Raw genomic sequence first — 22,362 nt, forward strand, 5'->3', positions numbered from 1 at the left:
GAATGATAGATGGGATATTAATATAATAATAGAAACCTGTTACTGGCATCTTTCAAATGTTAAGAATTTCATATACTCAACTTTTGTAGTCATCACAACAATGTTGTAAATAGGTATTAATAATTATCTAAACTTTTATAGATACTAAATAACAGAGTAAAAATGGAAACAAAGGCCAAGCAACTTGGTGCATGTATGTTATTCCAGTACCTTGGGAGGCTGAGGTGGGTGGATGGCTGGAGGCCAGAAGTTTAAGATCATCCTGGTCAATATAGTGAGACTCCATCTCTATGAAAAATTTAAAAATTAGTTGAGCATGGTGGTCTGGGCCCTATAGTCCTAGCTACTTGGGAGGCTGAGGCCAGAGGATTTCTTGAGTCCAGGAGTGAGCTATGATCGTGCCACAGCACCCTAGGCAGCCTGAGTGACAGAGCCTCTTAAAAAAAAAAAAAAAAAAAAGGACACAATGTTAAAACAAAAGTTGAAACAAAGTCTGACTTAGATTTCCAAAGTTTATACTCTGGTAGTTTCTTGTGATAGACAGAAATTTTATAATTGGATTCCAGCTGGCTGACATAGTAAACTAAGCTGGGCAAAAAGATAAATAGCAGATAATAGCTCTCCCCTGATCAGAAATGTAATCTAATCTGTCATGAGATTAGAATTAAAAGGAGGAAAAAAAAAAAAAAAGAATAGAATTGTAAACCTAGGCTGGGAGTGGTGGCTCACCCCTGTAATCCCAGCACTTTGGGAGGCTGAGGTGGGCAGATCACTTGAGCCCAGGAGTTCAAGATCAGCCTAGGCAGCATGGTAAAACCCTGTCTCTACAAAAAATGCAAAAACAGTTGGATGTGGTGGGGTACACCTGTAGTCTCAGCTATGCAGGAGGCTGGGGTGGGAGGGTTGCTTGAGCCCAGGAGATTGAAGCTGCAGGGAGCAATGATTGTGCCATTGCACTCCAGCCTGGGCAACAGAGAGACTCCACCTCCAAAATAAATACATAGATAAGAAACGTAAAACGAAAGAGTAATTAGAAGATGCCTTTCAAGTGAAAAGCAAAGGTTTCTCCTCTAATTCTGGCAGTACATTTTAGAAGAATTTCTTTTTATTAACATTCAGAGCTATCAAGTGAATCTGAGTGATATTCAGGTAGTATAAATAGGAGAAGACTAGTGCATCATGCTAATTGCTATATAAGCATTACCATCTATGAGACCTTGTCGATGGATAAACTAGGAGCTCTTTCAAGAAAGAACAACCAACATTCCATCAGTGTTGCTTAGTCTATAAAAAGCATAGTCATTTATTCCTTGAGTGGGATAAATAACCCCAATATTAAACCAATAAACAATATCCCAATATTAGCAATATTAACCCAATATTAAATGTTAATATTAAACAACATTAACCCAATATTAAACCAATAAACAATGATCCCAGTGTCAAACCAATAATGAAGGAAATTAATACATGGGATATTCATGCTTAATTTCATTTAAATCCTGAAATTAGGTTGACACAAAACAACAACAAAGAACACTTGGTTTTAGATGTTGAATGTAAAAGGAAGGATAAGAAAATAACTATTTCTCCTTTGCTAAATGGATTCTCCTAAGTTCAAGGGAAATGAGAGTTGACTAATAGTAGATATAATTCAATCAACATTTTCTTTTGTTTCATTTTTTGTGTGTGTATGATACAGAGTCCAGCTCTGTCGCCCAAGCTGCAGTGGTGCAATCTTGGCTCACTGCAACCTCCACCTCTCGAGTTCAAGCAATTCTCGTGCCTCAGCCTCCCAAGTAGCTGGGATTACAGGCATGCACCACCATGCCTCGCTAATTTTTGTATTTATAGTAGAGACAGGGTTTCACCATGTTGGCCAAGCTGACCTTGAACTCCTGACCTCAAGTGATTCTGCCCACCTCGGCCTCCCAAAGTGCTGAGATTACAGGTGAGAGCCACCATGCCCGGCCCTCATTTTCTTTTGTTTCTTTTAATTCATTTTATACATTAGTTATCATAAAGTGTATCCCAGGTTGGCGTCCCTCTTTTACCCGGCATGCTTTCCAGTTGCTTCTCACAGTTAATTCAGAGGCCCCATGGGATACAAAATTTTAGCATGGGTTTCAAGAAAATAAAGTTTAGAAAGTAGGTTATACTGCTGGAAAAAAGTCATAAATTTCTAAATAAAAAGTAAATTATTTGGGGGTGTGTATACCATAACTCTCTTGGCAGAGGAAGTACTGATATTAAATAAATGGTTTTAATTAGAATTTAAATAACACATAAATACTTGTTTCTCTAAATATACTTTGAGAATTGGAAATAAGATTATAATTTAAAAAAATCATACAAACATTTTTTAGAATAAAATCTAAGAAAGAGAATTTTTATTAATTTAACCAAATAACAGCTTTCATTTTAATTATAAACTATTATTTGGCATTTATACACATAAAATATATGTTTAACTGAATATTTTGTACAAACTCTGAGTATTCCAGATACAGAATTATGATTATAAAATAAAACAATCAAGATATTTCAAGGAGACATGTGATTCAGTGCCAAAATTACAGTTGTATATCTGTCACAATACTTATAGCCCATAAAATGTTCATATGAAATCTCTAATGTAGGCAATTAATTGCTAGAAGAATAAATGATGTTCATTATATAGAACATAGAAAGGGACACAATACAAAATAAAGATATGAAAGCCTTCAGAATTTCTTTATGTTGTTGCTAGTAAGATGACAAAACATAAAGCTATGAGGATCTGGCCACGTAAAATATTTATAGTAAGTATGCCTTGAGTGCTTGCATGGAAGAAATGCTCTGTCAGCCACTTTTGGTAGAAGGATGGCCCAATATAGACACCAGGAAAACCTCTTCGACCACAGCCATGTCCATAACTGGTAATTCCCATTACAAAAAATCTTTTATATTCTGCTAAGTAGCACATTAATGGTCCCCCACTGTCACCCTGTCAAAAAAGTCCCAAAATAGTGTTTGTTACTTCTAGTATTCTTCAAGCAACAGTTACACTGGAACAAATTATTTACATCAAACATACATTTATATAAATACACATTTTCAATATACCCCCAATTTATAAAGATCACTAGATTTTGAGCTTAAACTTCCAACTCAAACAGGAGGAATTCAATTTTACCCAGGTGTTTGGAGGAACCATATAGCTGGTAGATAAATTTCTCATCTGCCTAGTTTTGAGCCAGAATACTATAAATCAAATTGTTTGGATTTTTAAATACAATTACTCAGGAGAAATATAATTTAGGAAGTATGCAAAATATTGTAAAAACTGTCTATTATTAGAATATTCTCTTGCTGAATACTATGTGTGGAAAGGATAACTTTAAGATGTATGAAGGATTCTTTTAGGCACGTGTGTGGTTTGCTTGCCAGGGAGAGGAGTAAACTGGCATCTTGCAAGAGAAGACAAGTTTCCAAGTGTTGACAATAGCTAGTGCAGGAAAATGAGCATAAATGGCAAAGCCTCTCAGTAGTATTATAAATGACAGGTCACTTTCATAGTCTATACAAAATTATGAATGCACCCAAACGCTATTACTAAGGCCTGTTAATGCACTCAAAACAACAAGGACACTGAGATAACTGTTTCCGATTCTCTATATAAGGCAGGCATTGAATAATTATTTTTTGATGATGAGGATGTTTGGCCTAGGAATGCAATTCAGTTAGGTTGGATTCTTTACTATTTCACTCAGCAAGATTTTTAAGGAAAAGGACACAGAAAAGATAAACTTTAGATTGCAGAAATGAGAATGAGTAGGAAAAGGCGAGAGCATGGGTTACTCAGGAGTGAAGGACTAGTAGCTTTGGAAATAGTGAAGAAAAGAGGAATAAAGGAAGAGTAAAAAAGCATGAGACAAAACAAAAAATGGATCAATTGTACTTCATTAAAAAATTAACATTTGTGCTGCAAATGATAACCTCAGAAAAGTGAAAAAACAGTCTACAGAATGGGAGAAAACTTTTGTACATTATGTATCTGGTAAGGGACTTGTATCCAGAATATATGAAAAATGCTTATAACTCAGTGATAAAAAGACAACTCAATTTAAAAATGAGGAAGGGATCCAAATAGACATTCTGTAAAGAAGATATATAAATGGCTAATAAATACATGCAAAAATGCTCAACATCATTAGTCATTAAGGAAATGCAAATTAAAACCACTATGAGATACCACTTCGCACCCACAAGGATGGTTATAATAAACAGTAACAGGCTGGGCGCAGTGGCTCACCCCTGTAATCCCAGCACTTTGGGAGGCCAAGGTGGGCAGATCACTTGAGGTCAGGAGTTCGAGACCAGCCTGGTCAACAAGGTGAAGCCCCGTCTCTACTGAAAATACAAAAAAAAAAAAAAAAAAAAATGGCCGGGCATAGTGATGTGTGCCTGTAATTCCAGCTACCTAGGAGGCTGAGGGATGAGAATCGCTTGAACCTGGGAGGCAGAGGTTGCAGTGAACAGAGATTGTGTCACTGCACTCCAGCATGGGTGACAAAGCGAGACTATCTCAAATGAAAAAAAAATTGAGCTGTACACTTTTAACTAGGTGAATTATATCTCAAAGGTAATGATTAAAAAAAAGAATTCAAGGTAAATTCTGCCTACTGATGACAGCAGAAACCATGGAATCAGGAACCAAGAAGATTTGGATTGTTGAAATAGTTAAAAAGGAGAAAAAATGATTTATTATTTTTAGGCCTGATAATTAAGACCACCAGAAAGTTATTAAAGGCCTTGTTTGACAAGTTCCCTTCTGGCTTCAGAAAATATTTTAAAGGAAAATTACTTGGTCTTACCCTGCAAGTATCAAAAGCTCCATCTTCATCACCTGCACAAAATGAAGTGTTGGGAATTATTCCCCCATAACTCCTCTCAGAATTACACATCTCTCGAGAAATATAATGCACTTCTGCATCTTGTAAAATATTTGTAGCATTACCTGTTAACAAAAAATACCAGTAAGTTACCTTGGAGCAGACATTTTTACAGTGATTTAAATGTTAGCGTTTTATGTTTTGTTTCCAAAGTGACTGATTCAATAATTATGTAAAATTATATTCATATATACGTGTATGAATATGTATGTTTGCCTAGGAAGATTGTAGAAGAATGTTTACCTAAATGTTTGTTTGTTTGTTTTTGAGATAGAGTCTTGATCTATTGCCCAGGCTGGAGTGCAGTGACGTGATCTCGGCTCACTGCAACCTCTGCCTCCTGGGTTCAAGCAACTCTTGTGCCTCAGCTTCCTGAGTAACTGGGATTACAGGTGTGCAACACCACACCTGGCTAATTTTTTTTTTTTAATTTTTGAGATGGCGTCTCACTCTGTCACCCAGGCTGCAGTGCAGTGGCGTGATCTCGGCTCACTACAACCTCTGCCTCCCAGGTTCAAGCAATCCTCCTGCCTCAACCTCCTGAGTAGCTGGGATTACAGGCACTCACCACCATGCCCAGCTAATTTTTGTGTTTTTAGTAGAGATGGTGTTTCACCATGTTGGCCAGGCTGTTCTCGAACTCCTGACTTCAAGTGATCCACTCATCTCAGCCTCCCAAAGTGCTAGGATTACAGGTGTGAGCCACCATGCCTGGCCAGATGTGCCTTTTTATATTCCCACTAGCAAAGTACGAGGGTTTCAAATTCTTCACATCCTCATCAATGCTTGTTATTGTCTAACTTTTTAATTATAGTCATCCTTGTGTGTCATCCCAGCACTTTGGGAGGTTGTTTTAAAATTACTGCTAGTGTATAGAAATGGAGTAGATTTTGTATATGGTCTTATACTGGCTGTATTACTAAACTCTGTTAATTCCAATGGATTTTAGAGCCTATTTTAGTTACATCATCTGTGACTAATGAATATTTTGTTATTTCCTTTGTAAGTTGTGTGTGTATCTTTTTCTAGTATTAACACACTTGGTAGGACTTCTACAATATTGAATACAAGTGGAGAAATTATTCTTGATTTTAAAGGAATGTTTTACTGTAATGATGTTTGCTCTAGTTTAGAGGTCATTAACCTTAATTAGGTTAAGGAAATTCCCTTCTATGTCTAGACTGTTAAGAGTTTCTAACAATGCTTCTACTGCATTTATTCAGATAATATTTTTTATCCTTTAACCAATCTGTGATGAATTCCATCAAGAGACTTCTAATTTTATTTATTTATATTATTATTTTTGAGACAGGGTCTTGCCCTGTTGCCTGGGCCCCAGAGTGCAGTGGCACAATTAGCTCACTGCAGCCTCAAACTCCTGGGCTCAAGCAATCCTCCCACCTCAACCTCCCGAGTACCTGGGACTATGGGCATGTGCCATCATGCCCAGCTAATTGTTATTTTTGGTAGGGATGGGGTCTTGCTGTGTTGCCCAGGCTGCTCTCAAACTCCTGGCTTCAAGTGATCTTCCCACCTTGGCCCCCTAAAGTGCTTGGATTGCAAGCATGAGCCACTGCACCCAGCTGAGACTTCTCATTTTATTTTATTTCATTATTATTTATTTACTTTTTGAGACAGAATCTCGCTGTGTCACCCAGGCTGGAGTGCAGTGACGTACTCACTGCAACCTCTGCTTCTTGGGTTCAAGTAATCCTTACTCCTCAGTTTCCAAGTAGCTGGGATTACAGGTGTGTACCACCACGCCCAGCTAATTTTTAAATTTTTTGTAGAGTTGAGGTCTTGCTATATTGCCCAGGCCATTCTTGAATGGGCCCAAGCAATTCTCCTGCCTTGGCCTCTCAAAGTGTTTGAATTACAGGTGTGAACCACCACAGCTGGCTGACTTCTAATTTTAAACCCTTGGATTCCTGAGATAAACCTAACTTGGTTATGATTAATTCTATTTTTTTTTGAGTCAGGGTCCTGCTCTGTTGCCTAGGCTGGTGCCTAGTGTAGTGGCACAGTCATAGGTTGCCACAGCCTCAACCTCCTGGGCTCATGTGATCCTTCTGCCTCAGCCTCTTGAGTAGCTAGGACTACAGGTGTGCACCACTATGCCAAGATAATTTTTTAGTTTTTTTTTTGTAGAAACAGTGTCTCAGTATGTTGCTCAGGCTGATCTTGAGCTCCTGGCCTCAAGCAAGCCTCCTAATTTGGCCTCCCAGAGTGCTGAGATGACAGATGTGAGCCACTGTACCTGACCATCAATTCTATCTATAATATACTTTGTAGATTTAGTGTGTTATTACTAATAATTTGTTTGAAATGCCTGCATTTATAACGTTGGGCTTTCTCTTACTGCGATTACTTGATTTTGGAATCAATAATATGATTATTTCATACACTGAGCTGGAGTATATTCCTTCCTTTTGTATTCTTTGGAAGCGTATGTATAGGATTTAGATAATCTGTCTCTGGTATTATGGTAGAACTCACTTGTTCTGAGTTCTGGTTTTTTATTTTTGAAAAAGAAATCTACTAATTCAATTCCTTTACACTCTATAGGACTATAGAGGATTTCCATTTCTTCTTTGGTCAGTTTTGGTTAGTTACCATTTTCATATTTAGTCAATTTATTAATTTCAGTTTTGGCTAGTTACCATTTTCATATTTAGTCAATTTATTAATTTCAGTTTGGGTTATTTACAAAGGAATTTATTTGTTTTGTCTAAGTACTAAAATTTACAGCATAACATTTTAAAAAGTACTGTGGTATGTGTTAGTTCATAATATTAATTTGTATTTGTGCCTTCTTTCCTTTTGTCACCAGTCTTACCAGCGGTTTGTTGTTTTTTCAGAAAACTGGATTTTGGCATGTTGGTTTTCTCTTTTCTATCTTTATTTTCTGTTCATTAACTGCAGTGCTTACCTTTATGTGTTTTTTTCTGCTTTCTATGGGTTTAGAATGTTCTTTCTTTTCTTAGCCTCCCTCCATAGTAGCTGAGACTACAGACATGTACCACCATGTCTGGCTGTAATATTCTTCTTCTTCTTCTTTTTTTTTTTTTAGAGAGATGGGGTCTTGCTCTGTTGCCCAGGCTGGTCTTGAACTCCTGGGCCCAAGCAATTCTCCCACATTGGCCTCCCAAAGTGTTGGGATTACAGGTGTGAACAACTGTGCTTGGCCAGTGCAATGTTTATTTAAACTTTAAAAAAGTTAGACTTTGAATTCATAGTGTTCAGACTTTATTCTTCAATATTAGGTCAAATGTTTGCTCTTCCATATGATTCAAACTAACTAACTAAATATATATATATATATATATATATATATATATTTTTTTTTTTTTTTTTTTTTTTTTTGAAGTGGTCTCGCCCTGGGCTGGAGTGCAGTGGTGTTATCTTGGCTCACTGCAACCTCCACCTCTGGGGTTCAAGTGATTCTCCTGCCCCAGCCTCCCAAGTATCTGGGATTACAGGCTCACCCTACCACGCCCAGCTAATTTTTTGTATTTTTGGTGGAGACAGGTTTTTTACCATGTTGGCCAGGCTGGTCTCGGACTCCTGACCTCATGATCTGCCTGTCTCAGCCTCCCAAAGTTCTGGGATTACAGGCGTGAGCCACAGCACCTAGCCTCAAACTAAAAATATATATTTCTAAGACTTTAAATTTTATGTTTTACCTCTATCTGCAGCTCTCAAGTTTTGTTATGTACCATATACATTATTGTTCAATTCTAAGTATTTAAAATTATTATGATTTCCTCTTTGACATATGAGTCATTTAGTAGTGTGTTTTGAATTCTCCAAATGTGTGATGTTAAAAAGCTTACCCTTTTGTCATTTTTTTACAGCTTTATTAGGGTTTAATTTACATAACATGAATATCACACATTGTACCAATGCAGTTGAATGATTTCTGCTAAATTTACACCAGCACCACAATCCAGTTTTAGAGTATTTCCTTCACCTCACAGAGTCCTCCTATGCTCACTTGTAATCAATTCCCAGCTCCAGCCCCACACTTAAGAAATGACTGATGGGCTGGGCTCAGTGGCTCACGCCTATAATTCCAGCACTTTGGGAGGCTGAGGCAGGCAGATTACCTGAGGTCAGGAGTTCGAGACAAGCCTGACCAACATGGAGAAACCCCGTCTCTACTAAAAATATAAAAAATTAGCCAGGCATGGAGGTGCATGCCTGTAATCCCAGCTACTCGGGAGGCTGAGGCAGGAGGATTGCTTGAACCCGGGAGGTGGAGGTTGTGGTGAGCTGAGATCGTGCCATGGTACTCCAGCCTAGGCAACAAGAGCAAAACTCTGTCTCAAAAAAAAAAAAAAAAGAAAGAAATGACTGATTCCTGTCTCTATAGGTTTGCCTTTTCTTGAAATTTTATATAAATGGAATCACACATTTGTAGTCTTTTGTATATAGCTTCCTTCATTTAGCTATATACCAAGGTTTTCAAGGTTCATCTATATTGCAGGATAGCTTTCTTCCTTTTTGTTGTTGGATAGTGTTCTATTGAATGGATATATCATGTTTTGTATATCCATTCACTAGTTGGTGGACTTTGGATTGTTTCCAGTTTGGTGTATTATTAATAATGCTATGATGAGCGTTCATAAGTTTTTGTGTGGACATGTTTTCATTTGTCTTTGGTAGATATCCAGGAATGGAATTGCTAGGTCATATGGTAACTATGCTTAACAGGGTAAGTGCATATTTAACTTTTCGAGAAACTGTCAAACTGTTTTCCTAAGTGGCTTTACCATTTTAAATTCTCCTCAGCAATGTATAAGGGTTCCAGTTTCTCCACATCCTTGCTAACACTTGATTTGTTAGTCTTTTGGATTCTCATTCTAGCAGTTGCATAGTGGCATCTCATTGAGGTTTCAAGGATATTAACATAAATATATATTTGAAATGAGGTCTTGCTGTGTCACCCATGCAGGAGTGTAGTACAGCGATCATAGCTCACTGCAGCCTTGAGCTCCTAGGCTCAAGTGACCCTCCTGTGTTAGCCTCTCAAGTAGCTGGGACTACAGGCATGTACCACTGTGCCTAGCTAATTTTTGTAGCAATGAGATCTTGCTTTGTTGCTCAGGCTGGTCTCAAACTCCTGGTTGCAAGTGATCCTTTCACCTTGGCCTCCCAAAGCACTGAGATTACAGGTGTGAGCCACTGTACCCAGCCAGTGTTGCCAGCTTTTCATGTACTATTAGCCATTTGTATACCTACCTTGGTGAAATGTGTTTTCAGATCTTTTTTGTTTCTGCAAACACTATGGTGACTTATCTTTTCAAATCTTTATCCAATTTTTTATTTTTTATGTTTTTGTGACAGGCTCTTGCTTTGTTGCTCAGGCTGGAGGGCAGTGACACAATCACAGTTTACTACAGTCTCAACCTCGTGGGCCTCAAGTGATCCTCCCACTTCAGCCTCCTGAGTAGCTGGGACTACAGGCATACACCACCATGCTCTGCTAATTTTTTGGTATTTTTTGTAGAGACGGGGTTTTGCCATGTTGCCCAGGCTAGTCTCAAACTCCTGAGCTCAAGTGATCCACCTGCCTCAGACTCCCAAAGTTTAGGGATTACAGGCATTAGCCACTTTGCCTGGCCTTAAAACAAATTTTTCTTTAAAAATTCTCGTTAATAATAACAATTTACACATGACTACTTTCAGCCTTATTTTCTAGTCAGACCCTTCTTAATAAACCATATATTTTGCTTTACATCATTTTGGTTCAGGGAGTCCAATAAAATTACTAATATCATATTGAAATGGAAATGCATGCAACAAAAACTTAATAAGGAAAGGGTTTTCAGAATGATAATAATATATCAAATTAGCATTTACATTCCTGGCAAAAAGCCAGTTGGTTATGATGTATTATCTTTTTTTATACACTGCTGGAGATATTTGCAGCTCTTTTTCCATTGATTTTCTTAATGGTGGCTTTTGAAGAGGATACATGTTTAAATTTTGATGAAGTCCAATTTATCATTTTTATTTTTATTAATGGTTGTGCTTTTGGTGTCCTAAGAAATCATCACCTAATCCAATGACTCAAGGACTTTCTCTTTGCTTTTTTCTAGAAGTCTTACAACTGTAGCTCTTATACTTAGGTCTATGATCCATTTTGAGTTAATTATTTCTCTAAGTCTCTTTGTGCTGCTAAAATATGTCATAGACTGCTTATAAACAGTTGCTTAATAAACAACAGGAATTTATTTCTCACAATTCTGGATGCTGAAATTGAAGATCAAGGCACTGGCAGATTCGGTGTCTGATTAGGGCCATTTTCTGGTTCATAAGTTGTGACTTCCAGCTGTATCCTTACGTGGTGGAAGGGCAAGGCAGCTTTTTGGGGCCTCTCTTATAAGGGCACTAATCTCGCTGATGAGAGCTCTGCCCTCTCAAAAGGTCCTACCTCCTAATATCATACCTTGGGAGTGAGGATTTCAACATATGAATTTTGGATGGACACAAACATTCAGATTGTACCACTATTGAATATAGTATGGAGAAAAGCTCCAAGGGTTTTTTTTCGTGGCGTAAAGATATCCAGTTGTCCCAGCATCATTTGTTGAAAAGACTGTTTTCCATTATGTTGCCTTGGCACTGTTGTGAAAATCAATTGGCCATAAATATAAGGGTTTTTTTCCCCTCCATGTTGTGTTCCATTAATCTACAGTCTATCTTTTAAAAATTAAATTAATTTTTTTAGAGATGGTCTCATTGTGTTACCCAAGACTGGAGTGCAGTGACATGATCATGGCTCACTGAAGCCTCAAACTCTTGAGCTCAAGTGATCTTCCTGCCTCAACCTTCCAAGTAGCTGGGACTATAGCTGCATACCACCGCACCTGTTTTTTTTTTTTATTTTTGCAGAGATAGGGGCTCACCGTATTGCACAGGCTGGTCTTTAAATTCCTGGGCTCAAGCGATTCTCTTGCCTTGGTCTCCCAAAATGCTGGGATTACAGGCATGAGCCACCACTCCCAGCCTCTACAGGTCTGTCTTTATCCCAATGTGTTGATTGCTGCGGTTTTATAATACGTTTTGAAATCAGACAATCTAACTCCTTCAGTTTTTTTTTTTTTTTCAAAATAATTTTGGCTATTCTAGATCTCTTGCCTTTCCGTATGCATTTTAGGATCGGCTTGTTAGTTTGCATGAAAAATCCTACTGGCATTTTGATAGGCCAATCTGTGAATAATTGTCGTATTAACAACATTGAGTCTTCTAACCCATGAATGTAGTATGAGTCTCCATTTAGTTTAGGTCTTCTTTAATTTCTCGAAGTAATGTTTTTGTAGTTTTCAGTGTACAAGTCTTACACATCTTTTGTTAAATCTGTTCCTAATTATTCATTATTTTAAATGCTATTATGGGCCAGGCATGGTGGCTAATGTCTGTAATCCCAGCGCTTTGGGAGGCCGAGGCAGGTGGATCACTTGAGGCCAGGAGTTTGAGACCAGCCTGGCCAACATAGTGAAACCCCGTCTCTACTAAAAATATAAAACTTAGCCAGGCGTGGCGGCACATGCCTGTAATCCCAGCTACTCAGGAAGCTCAGGAGGCTGAGGCATGAGAATCGCTTGAACCTGGGAGGCAGAGATTGCAGTGAGCTGAGATTGCACTATTGCACTCCACCCTGGGTGGAAGAGTGAGACTGTCTCAAAAAATAAAAATAAATAAATGCTATTATGAATGGAATTGTGTTCTTAAATTTTGTTTTCAGATAGTTTATTGCAAGTATAGACATATTGATTTTTGTCTTCCTATAACCTCAATGAACTTGTCTTACTAGATTGTTTTGTAGATGCCTTAAGCATTTCTACATTTACATAATCATGTCATCTATGAATAAAGTTTCCCTTTTTGATTTCCAATTTGTGTGCCTTTAATGTCTTTTTCTTGCCCATCGCACAGGCTAAAATCCTTGCTTTGTTCCTGATTTTATAGGGAAAGCATTCATCATTTTACCATTAAGTAGGATGTTTAGCTTATTCTTTATAGATGCTCTTTATCAGTTTAAGCTTCCTTCTACTGCTATTTTTTTAAAAAAAGAATTTCAACTTTTATTTTAGATTCAGGGGATACGTGTTACCTAGATATATGCATGATGCTGAGGTTTTGGGTACAATTGATCCTGTCACCCAGGGTATAATTGAACCCATATACTGAGCATAGTACCCCCAAATTAGTTTTTTAGCCCTTGGCCCCCTCCCTCCCATCCTCTTTTAGTAGTCCCTGGTGTCTTTTGTGACCACCTTTATGTTCATGAGTACCCACTATTTACCTCCCACTTATAAGTGAGAACATGCAGTATTTGGTTTTCTGTTCCTGTGTTAATTCACTTAGGATAATGGCCTCCAACTCCATTCATGCTGCTGCAAAAGACATGATTCTGTTTTTTTATGGCTGTATAGTATTCCATGGTGCATATGTACCACACTTTCTTTATCCAGTCTATTTTTTTTTTTTTTTTGAGACAGTCTCGATCTGTCACCCAGGCTGGAGTGCAGTGGTGCGATCTCTGCTCCTTGCAAGCTCCACCTCCCAGGTTCACACCATTCTCCTGCCTCAGCCTCCCGAGTAGCTGGGACTACAGGCACCCGCCACCACACCCAGCTAATTTTTTGTATATTTAGTAGAGACGGGGTTTCACCGTGTTAGCCAGCATGGTCTCGATCTCCTGACCTCGTGATCTGCCTGCCTCGGCCTCCCAAAGTGCTGGGATTACAGGCGTGAGCCACCACACCCGGCCTATCCAGTCTATTGTTGATGGGCGCCTTGGTTGATTCCATGTCTTTGCTATTACAAACAGTGCTGCGATGAACATAGGAGTGCATGTGTCTTTTTGGTAGAATGATTTATATTCCTTTGGATACATACACAGTAATAGGATTGCTGGGTCCAGTGGTGATTCTGGTTTAAGTTCTTTGAGAAATCTCCAAACTGCTTTCCACAGAGGCTGAACTAATTTCTATTCCCACCAGCAGTGTGTAAGCATTCCTTTCTCTGGCAGCCTTGGCAGCATGTGTTTTTTGTTTTTTTTAGCAATAGCCATTCTGATTAGTGTGAGATAGTATCTCATTATGGTTTTGATTTGCATTTCTCTGATGATTAGTGATGTTTAACATTTTTTCATATGTTGTTGGCTGCTTGTATGTCTTTTGAGAAGTATCTGTTCATGTCTTTTGCCCATGTTTTAATGGGGTTAATTGGTTTTGGCCTGTTCAATTGTTTAAGTTCTTTATAGATCCTGGATAGTAAACCTTTGTAGGATACGTAGCTTGCAAGTATTTTCTCTCATTCTGTAGGTTGTCTGTTTCCTCTGTTGATAGTTTCTTTTGCTGTGCAGAGGTTTTTCAGTTTAATTAGTTCCCACTTGTCAATTTTTGTTTTTGTTGCAGTTGCTTTTGAGGACTTAGTCATAAACTATTTCCCAAGGCCAATGTCCAGAATGGCGTTTCTTGGGTTTTCTTCTAGGATTCTTATAGCTTGAGGTCTTACATTTAAATCTTTAACCCATCTTGAGTTAATTTTTGCATATGGTGATAGGATAGAGGTCTGGTTTCAGTCTTCTGCATATGGCTAGCCAGCTATCCCAGCACCATTTATTGAATAGGGAGTTCTTTGCCCATTGTCTTTGTCAAAGATCAGATGGTGTGTGGCTTTATTTCTGGGATGTCTATTCTGTTCTATTGGTCTATGTGTCTGTTTTTGTAACAATATCATGCTGTTTTGGTAACAATACCATGTTGTTTTGGTTACTGTAGTCTTTTTTTTTTTTTTTTTTTTTTGAGATGGAGTCTTGCTCTGTCGCCCAGGCTTGAGTACAGTGGCATTATCTCAGCTCACTGCAACCTCCCCTTCCACGTTCAAGCGATTCTCCTGTCTCAGCCTCCCAAGTAGCTGGGATTACAGGTGTGTGCCACCACACCTGGCTAATTTTTGTATTTTTAGTAGAGACAAGGTTAGAACCATAATGGCCAGGCTAGTCTCAAACTCCTGACCACAAGTGATCCGCCCACCTTGGCCTCCCAAAGTGGTGAGATTATAGGCAAGAGTCACCATGTCCGATGTTACTGTAATCTTATAGTATAGTTTGAAGTTGGGTAATGTGATGCTTCCAGCTTTGTTCTTTTTGCTTAAGATTGCTTTGGCTACTTGGGCTCTTTTTGAGTTCCATATACATTTTAGAATAGTTTTTTCTAGACTTTCTAGACCTGTGAAAAAACAACATTGGTAGCTTGATAGCAATATCATTGAATCTATAGACTGATTTGGGCAGTATGGACATTATAATGATATTGATTTTTCCTGTCTATGAACATGAAATGTTTTCGCATTTGTTTGTGTCATCTATGATTTCTTTCAGCAGCATTTTGTAGTTCTCCTTATAGAGATCTTTCACCTCCTTGGTGAGATGTATTCCTAGGGAATTTTTTTGTATGTTTGTTTTTTGTTTTTTTGGTGTGTGTGGCTATTTTAAATGACATCACATTCTTGATTTGGCTCTCAACTTGAATGTTATTGATGTATAGAAATGCTACTGATTTTTGTACATTTATTTTGTATCCTGGAACTTTACCGAAGTCATTTATCAGTTCCAGGAGCATTTTGGTGGAGTCTTTAGGGTTTTCTAGGCATAGAATCATACCATCAGTGAAGACAGATAGTTTGGCTTCTTTTCTTCCTATTTGGTTACCTTTTCTTTCTTTCTCTTGCCTAATTGCTATGGCTAGGACTTCTTATTGCTATTTCTTTTGAGAATTTTTAAACTTAGAATGGTGTTGGATTTTATCAAATACATTTTCCACATTATTTGCAGTGATCTTGTCATTTTTATCTTTTATTAATATAGGCTTTATTTTATTGATTTTCAGATGTAAAACCAAACTTGCATTTTTTGAAGAAATTCCACTAGGTAGTATATATAATCCTTTTTTATATGTTGCTGTATTCAGTTTGCTAACATTTTGTTGATGATTTTTGAGTCTTTATTCATGAAAGCTGTTTCTCTGTAGTTTTCTTGTAATATTTTTGGTTTGGTGTCAGGATAATAATACTAGGCTTATATAATTATCTGGGAAATACTCCCTTCTCCTCTATTTTCTGAGTGTGTAATATTAGAACTATCTCTTCCTAAAATATTTGATATAATTCACCTGTGAAGTGAACTGGGCTTGGGTTTTTTTAAATGGGAAGACTTTAAATTACTAATTATATTTATGTACTTGTTACAAGTTTATTCAGATATTCATTTCTTCTTGAGCCAGTTATAATTTTTTTCCTTTTAGGAATTTATTGCTATTACTAAAATTTGACCATTTATGTGCAACAAATATAATGTTAATCAGTATTTAAATACTTCTCCTGAATAATACAGGGACCTGAAACCAGTTTGACTCTGATCACCCCTCCTGAAATACCTGCCTTCCCCCTACAACTTAGACATTATTTTTATGATTTTAAGGTTTCTGTCTTGCTACTACTGACATTTTGGGCCTAACAATTCTTTGTGTGGGAGATAGGAGAACTATACTATGCATTGAAGGATGTTGAGCAGATGCCAGTAGCAAATTTATCCGCTTACCCAGTTTTAACATCCAAAAATTTTCTCCAGATATGTTACCAAATGTTCCCTGGGGGCAAAATTATGCCCAAGTGAGAACAACTGTTGTGTACGGACAATGTTTATTTACATTTACCTATATATTATCCATGTCTTTTTTTGTTCCTTCTTACATCTTATACTTCCCTTTTAGCATCATTTACATTCTTTCTGATATTTCTTTTACTTCCTTGGTGAAAGACTGTTGGTAGTAAATTCACTTTTTGTTCACAGATATTATTGAATGATAGTTTTGCTGGATACACAATTGTAGGCTCATAGTTATTTTCTCTCAGCATTTTGAAGATATTTCATTGTCTTTTGGCTTTCTTATTTTATTTATTTTTCCATAGGTTATTGGAGTACAGGTGGTGTTTGGTTACAAGAGTAAATTCTTTAGTGGTGATTTGTGAGATTTTGGTGCAACCATCACCTGAGAAGTATACACTGCACCCTATTTGTAGACTTTTATCCCTTGCCCCCTTCCCACCCTTTCCCCTGAGTCCCCAAAGTCCATTGCATCATTCATATGCCTTTGCATCCTCATAGTTTAGCTCCCACATATCAGCGAGAATATATGATGTTTGGTTTTCCATTCCTGAGTTACTTCACTTGGAATAATAGTCTCCAATCTCATCCAGGTCGCTGCGAATGCCGTTAATTCATTCCTTTTTATGGCTGAGTAGTATTCCATCATATATATACATCATATATATGTACATATATATACATCATATATATATATATTTTTTTTCACAGTTTCTTTAACCACTAGTTGATTGATGGGCATTTGGGTTGGTTCCACGATTCTGCAATTGCGAATTGTTTTGCTATAAACACGTGTGTGCAAGTTTCTTTTTTGAATAATGACTTCTTTTCTTCTGGGTAGATACCCAGTAGTGGGATTGCTGGATCAAATGGCAGTTCTACTTTCAGTTCTTTAAGGAATCTCCACACTGTTTTCCATAGTGGCTGTACTAGTTTACATTCCCACCAGCAGTGTAGAAGCATTCCCTGATCACTACATCCATGCCAACATCTACTGTTTTTTTTTTAATTTTTTGATTATGACCACTCTTGAAGGAGTAAGGTGGTATTGCATTGTGGTTTTGATTTGCATTTTCCTGATCATTAGTGATATTGAGCATTTTTTTCATATGTTTGTTGGCCATTTACATATTTTCTTTTGAGAATTGCCTATTCATGTCTTTAACCTACTTTTTGATGGGATTTTTTTGCTTGCTGATTTGTCTAAGTTTGTTGCAGATTCTGGATATTAGTCCTTTGTCAAATGTATAGATTGTGAAGATTTTCTCTCACTCTGTGGGTTGTCTGTTTACTCTGCTGACTGTTCCTTTTGCCATGCAAAAGCTCTTTAATTAAGTCCCAGCTATGTATTTTTGTTTGTATTGCATTTGCTTTTGGCTTCTTGGTCATGAAATCCTTGCCTAAGCCAATATCTAGAAGGGTTTTTCCAGTTATCTTCTAGAATTTTTATACTTTCAGGTCTTAGATTTAAGTCCCTAATCCATCTTGAGTTGATTTTTGTACAAAGTGAGCGACAAGAATCCAGTTTCATTCTCCTACATGTGGCTTGCCAATTATCCCAGCCCCATTTGTTGAAAGGGGTGTCCTTTCCCCATTTTACGTTTTTGTTTGCTTTGTTGAAGATCAGTTGGCTGCAAGTATTTGGGTTTATTTCTGGGTTCTCAATTCTGTTCCATTGGTCTATGTGCCTATTTTTATACCAGTACCATGCTGTTTTGGTGACAATGGGCTTATAGTATAGTTTGAAATCAGGTTGTATGATGCCTCCAGATTTGTTCTTTTTGCTTAATCTTGCTTTGGCTATGTGAGCTCTTTTTTGGTTCCATATGAATTTTAGAATTGTTTTTATAATTCTTTGAAGAATGATGGTGGTATTTTGATGGGGATTGCATCAAATTTGTAGATTGCTTTTGACAGTATGGTCATTTTCACAATATTGACTCTACCCATCCATGAGCATGGGATGTGTTTCCATTTGTTTGTGTCATCTATGATTTCTTTCAGCAGTGTTTTGTAGTTTTCCCTGTAGAGGTCTTTTGCCTCCTTTGTTAGGTATATTCCTAAGTATTTTTTTTTTTTGCAACTGTCATGAAAAGGGTTGAGTTCTTGATTTGATTCTCTGCTGTTAGTATATAGGAGAGCTACTGATTTGTGTACATTAATCTTGTATCTGGAAACTTTGCTGAATTCTTTTATCAGTTCTAGGAGCTTTCTGGAGGAGTCTTTAGGGTTTTCAAGGAAAATGATCATATTGTCAGCAAACAGTGACACTTTGACTTCCTCTTTACTGATTTGGATGCCCTTTATTTTTTTCTCTTGTCTGATTGCTCTGGCTAGGACTTCCAGTACTATGTTGAAGAGGAGAGGTGACAGTGGGCATCCTTGTCTTGTTCCAGTTCTCAGAGGGAATGCTTTCAACTTTTCCCCATTCAGTATTATGTTGGCTGTGGGTTTGTCATAGATGGCTTTTACTACATTGAGGTATATCCCTTGTATGTTGATTTTGCTGAGAGTTTTAATCATAAAGGGATGCTGGATTTTGCCAAATGCCTCTTCTGCATCTATTGAGATGATCACGTGATTTTTGTTTTTAATTCTGTGTAGGTAGTGTTTCACATTTATTGACTTGTGTATGTTAAACCATCCCTGGATCCCTGATATGAAACCCACTTGATCATGGTGGATTATCATGGTTTTTGTTTTGTTTTGTTTTGTTTTTTGTTGTTGTTGTTTTTTTGAGATGGAATCTCCCTCTGTTGCCCAGGCTGGAGTGCAGTGGCACAATCTTGGCTCACTGCAACATCTGCCTCCTGGGTTCAAGCAATTCTCCTGCCTTAGCCCCCTGAGTAGCTGGGAGTCTCCCTCTGTCGCCCAGGCTGGAGTGCAGTGGCACGATCTCAGCTCACTGCAACCTCCGCCTCCTGGGTTCAAGCAATTCTCCTGCCTCAGCCTCCTAAGCAGCTGGGATTACAGGCGCCTGCAACCATGCCCAGCTAATTTTTCTAATTTTAGTAGGGACAGGGTTTCACCAAGTTGGCCAGGCTGGTCTCAAACTCCTGACCTCAGGTGATCTGCCCACCTTGGCCTCCCAAAGTGCTGGGATTACAGGTGTGAGCCACTGCACCCAGCTGGTGGATTATCTTTTTGATATGTTATTGGATTTTGTTAGCTAGTATTTTGTTATGGGTTTTAGCATCTATGTTCATCAGGAATAGTGTTCTGTAGTTTTCTTTTTTGGTTATGTCCTTTCCTGGTTTTGGTATTAGGGCGATGATGGCTTCATAGAAAGAATTAGGGAGGAATCTGTCTTTCTCTATCTTGTGGAATATTGTCAAAAGGATTGGTAGCAATTTTTCTTTGAATGTCTGGTAGAATTCTGCCATGAATCCATCTGATCCTGGATTTTTATGGTTGGTAATTTTAAAATTACCATTTCAATCTCGCTACTTTTTATTGGTCTGTTCAGGGTATCTATTTCTTCCTGATTTAAGCTAGGAGGGTTGTATTTTTCCAGGAATTTATCCACCTCTTCTAGATTTTCTAGTTTATGTGCATAAAGGTGTTCATAGTAGCACTGAATGATCTTTTGTATTTCTGTAGTGTCAGTTGTAATATCTTCTGTTACGTTTCTTATTGAGGTTATTTGGATTTTCTTTCTTCATTTCTTGGTTAATCCTGCTAATGGCCTATCAATTTTATCTATCTTTTCAAAGAACCAGCTTTTTGTTTCACTTATCTTTTGTATTTTTTTTTTGTTTCAATTTCATTTAGTTCTGCTCTGATCTTCGTTGTTTCCTTTCTTCTGCTGGGTTTGGGTTTGTTTTTTTCTTGTTTCTCTAGTTCCTTGAAGTATAACCTTAGAATGTCAGTTTGTATCCTTTCAATCTTTTTGATGTAGGCATTTAGGGTTATGAACTTTCCTCTTAGCACCACCTTTGCTGTATTTCAGAGGTTTTGATAGGTTGCATCATTATTGTCATTCAGTTTGAAGAATTTTTTAATTTCCATCTTGATTTTGTTTTTGACCCAATGATTATTCAGGAGCAAGTTATTTAATTTCCATATATTTGCATGGTTTTGAAAGTTCCTTTTGGAGTTGATTTCCAATTTTATTCCACTGTGGTCCAAGAGAGTTCTTGATATAATTTCAATTTTCTTAAATTTATTGAGGTCATTATGTGGCCTATCAGATGGTCTATCTTGGAGAAAGTTCCATGCAGTGTTGAATAGAAAGTGTATTCTGCAGTTGTTAGATGCAATGTTCTGTATATATCTGTTAAGTCTATTTGTTCCAAGGTATAGTTTAAATCCATTGTTTCTTTGTTGACTTTCTGTCTTGATGACCTATCTAGTGCTGTCAGTGGAGTATTGAGGTCCACCACTATTATTGTGTTGCTGTTTATCTCATTCCTTAGGTCTATTAGTAATTGTTTTATAAATGTGGGAACTCCAGTGTTAGGTGCATATATGTTTAGGATTGTGATATTTTCCTGTTGGACAAGGCCTTTTACCATTGTATAATGTCCCTCTTTGTCTTTTTTAACTGCTATTGCATTAAAGTTTGTTTTGTCTGACATGAAAATAGCTATCCCTGCTCTCTTTTGGTGTCCATTTGCATGAAATGCCTTTTTCCACTCCTTTACTTTAAGTTTATGCAAGTCCTTATGTGTTAGGTGAGTCTCTTGAAGGCAGCAGATAGTTGGTTGGTGAGTTCTCATCCAGTCTGCAGTTCTGTATCTTTTAAGTGGAGCATTTAGGTCATTTATATTCAATGTTAGTATTGAGATGTGAGGTACCATTGCATTCATCGTGCTATTTGTTGCCTTGTACCTTGGTTTTTGATTTTTTGTTTATGCTTTTTAAACTGTATTTTTGTTTTATAGGTCCTGTGAGATTTATGCTTTAAAGAGATTCCGTCTTGATGTGTTTCCAAGATTTGTTTCAAGATTTAGAGCTCCTTCTAGCAGTTCTTGTAGTGGTGGCTTGGTAGTGGCAAATCGTCTTAGCATTTGTTTGTCTGAAAAAGACTCTATCTCTCCTTTACACGTGATGGTTAGTTTCATGGGATACAAAATTCTTGGCTGATAATTGTTTTGTTTGAGGAGGCTGAAGATAGGGCCCCAATCCCCTCTAGCTTGTAGGGTTCCTGCTGAGAAATTTGCTGTTAATCTGATAGGTTTTCCTTTATAGGTTACCTAGTGCTTTTGTCTCACAGCTCTTAAGATTCTTTCCTTCACCTTAACTTTAGATAACCTGATGACAGTGTGCCTAGATGATGATCTTTTTGCAAACAATTTCTCAAGTGTTCTTTGTGCTTCTTGTATTTGGATGTCTAGGTCTCTAGCAAGGCTGGGGAAGTTTTCCTCGATTATTCCCCCAAATATGTTTTCCAAACTTTAGGTTTCTCTTTTTCCTCAGGAACACCAATTATTCTTGGGTTTGGTTGTTTAACATAATCCCAGACTTCTTGGAGGCTTTGTTCATATTTTCTTATTCTTTTTTCTTCGTCTTTGTTGGATTGGGTTAATTCAAAGACTTTGAGCTCTGAATTTCTTTCTTCTATTTGCTCAATTCTATTGCAGAGACTTTCCAGAGCATTTTGCATTTCTGTAAGTGTGTCCAATGTTTCCTGAAGTTTTGTTTTTTCTTAATGCTATCTATTTCCTTGAATATTTCTCCCTTCACTTCTTGTACCAGTTTTTGGATTTCCTTGCATTGGGCTTCGCCTTTCTCTGGTGCCTCCATGAT

The 22,362-nt window shown here is 37.5% G+C and overlaps 1 protein-coding gene across 1 annotated transcript in view; it reads right to left on the reverse strand.

The window, feature by feature from the left end:
* Nucleotides 1-2,358: 2,358 nt before the first annotated feature.
* The window catches only part of TMPRSS12 (transmembrane serine protease 12), a 47,092-nt gene continuing 27,088 nt past the window's right edge, over nt 2,359-22,362 (reverse strand). The window contains exons 4-5 of the mRNA XM_019038036.3: nt 4,857-4,999; nt 2,359-2,986 (exon numbers count right to left, since the gene is read on the reverse strand). Coding sequence (XP_018893581.1) covers nt 2,735-2,986; nt 4,857-4,999 — 395 coding nt within the window. The 3' untranslated portion in view covers nt 2,359-2,734. The remainder of the gene's footprint in view (nt 2,987-4,856; nt 5,000-22,362) is intronic.

This window comes from Gorilla gorilla, chromosome 10 (genome assembly GCF_029281585.2).
Source record: "Gorilla gorilla gorilla isolate KB3781 chromosome 10, NHGRI_mGorGor1-v2.1_pri, whole genome shotgun sequence".
Taxonomy (NCBI): domain Eukaryota; kingdom Metazoa; phylum Chordata; class Mammalia; order Primates; family Hominidae; genus Gorilla; species Gorilla gorilla.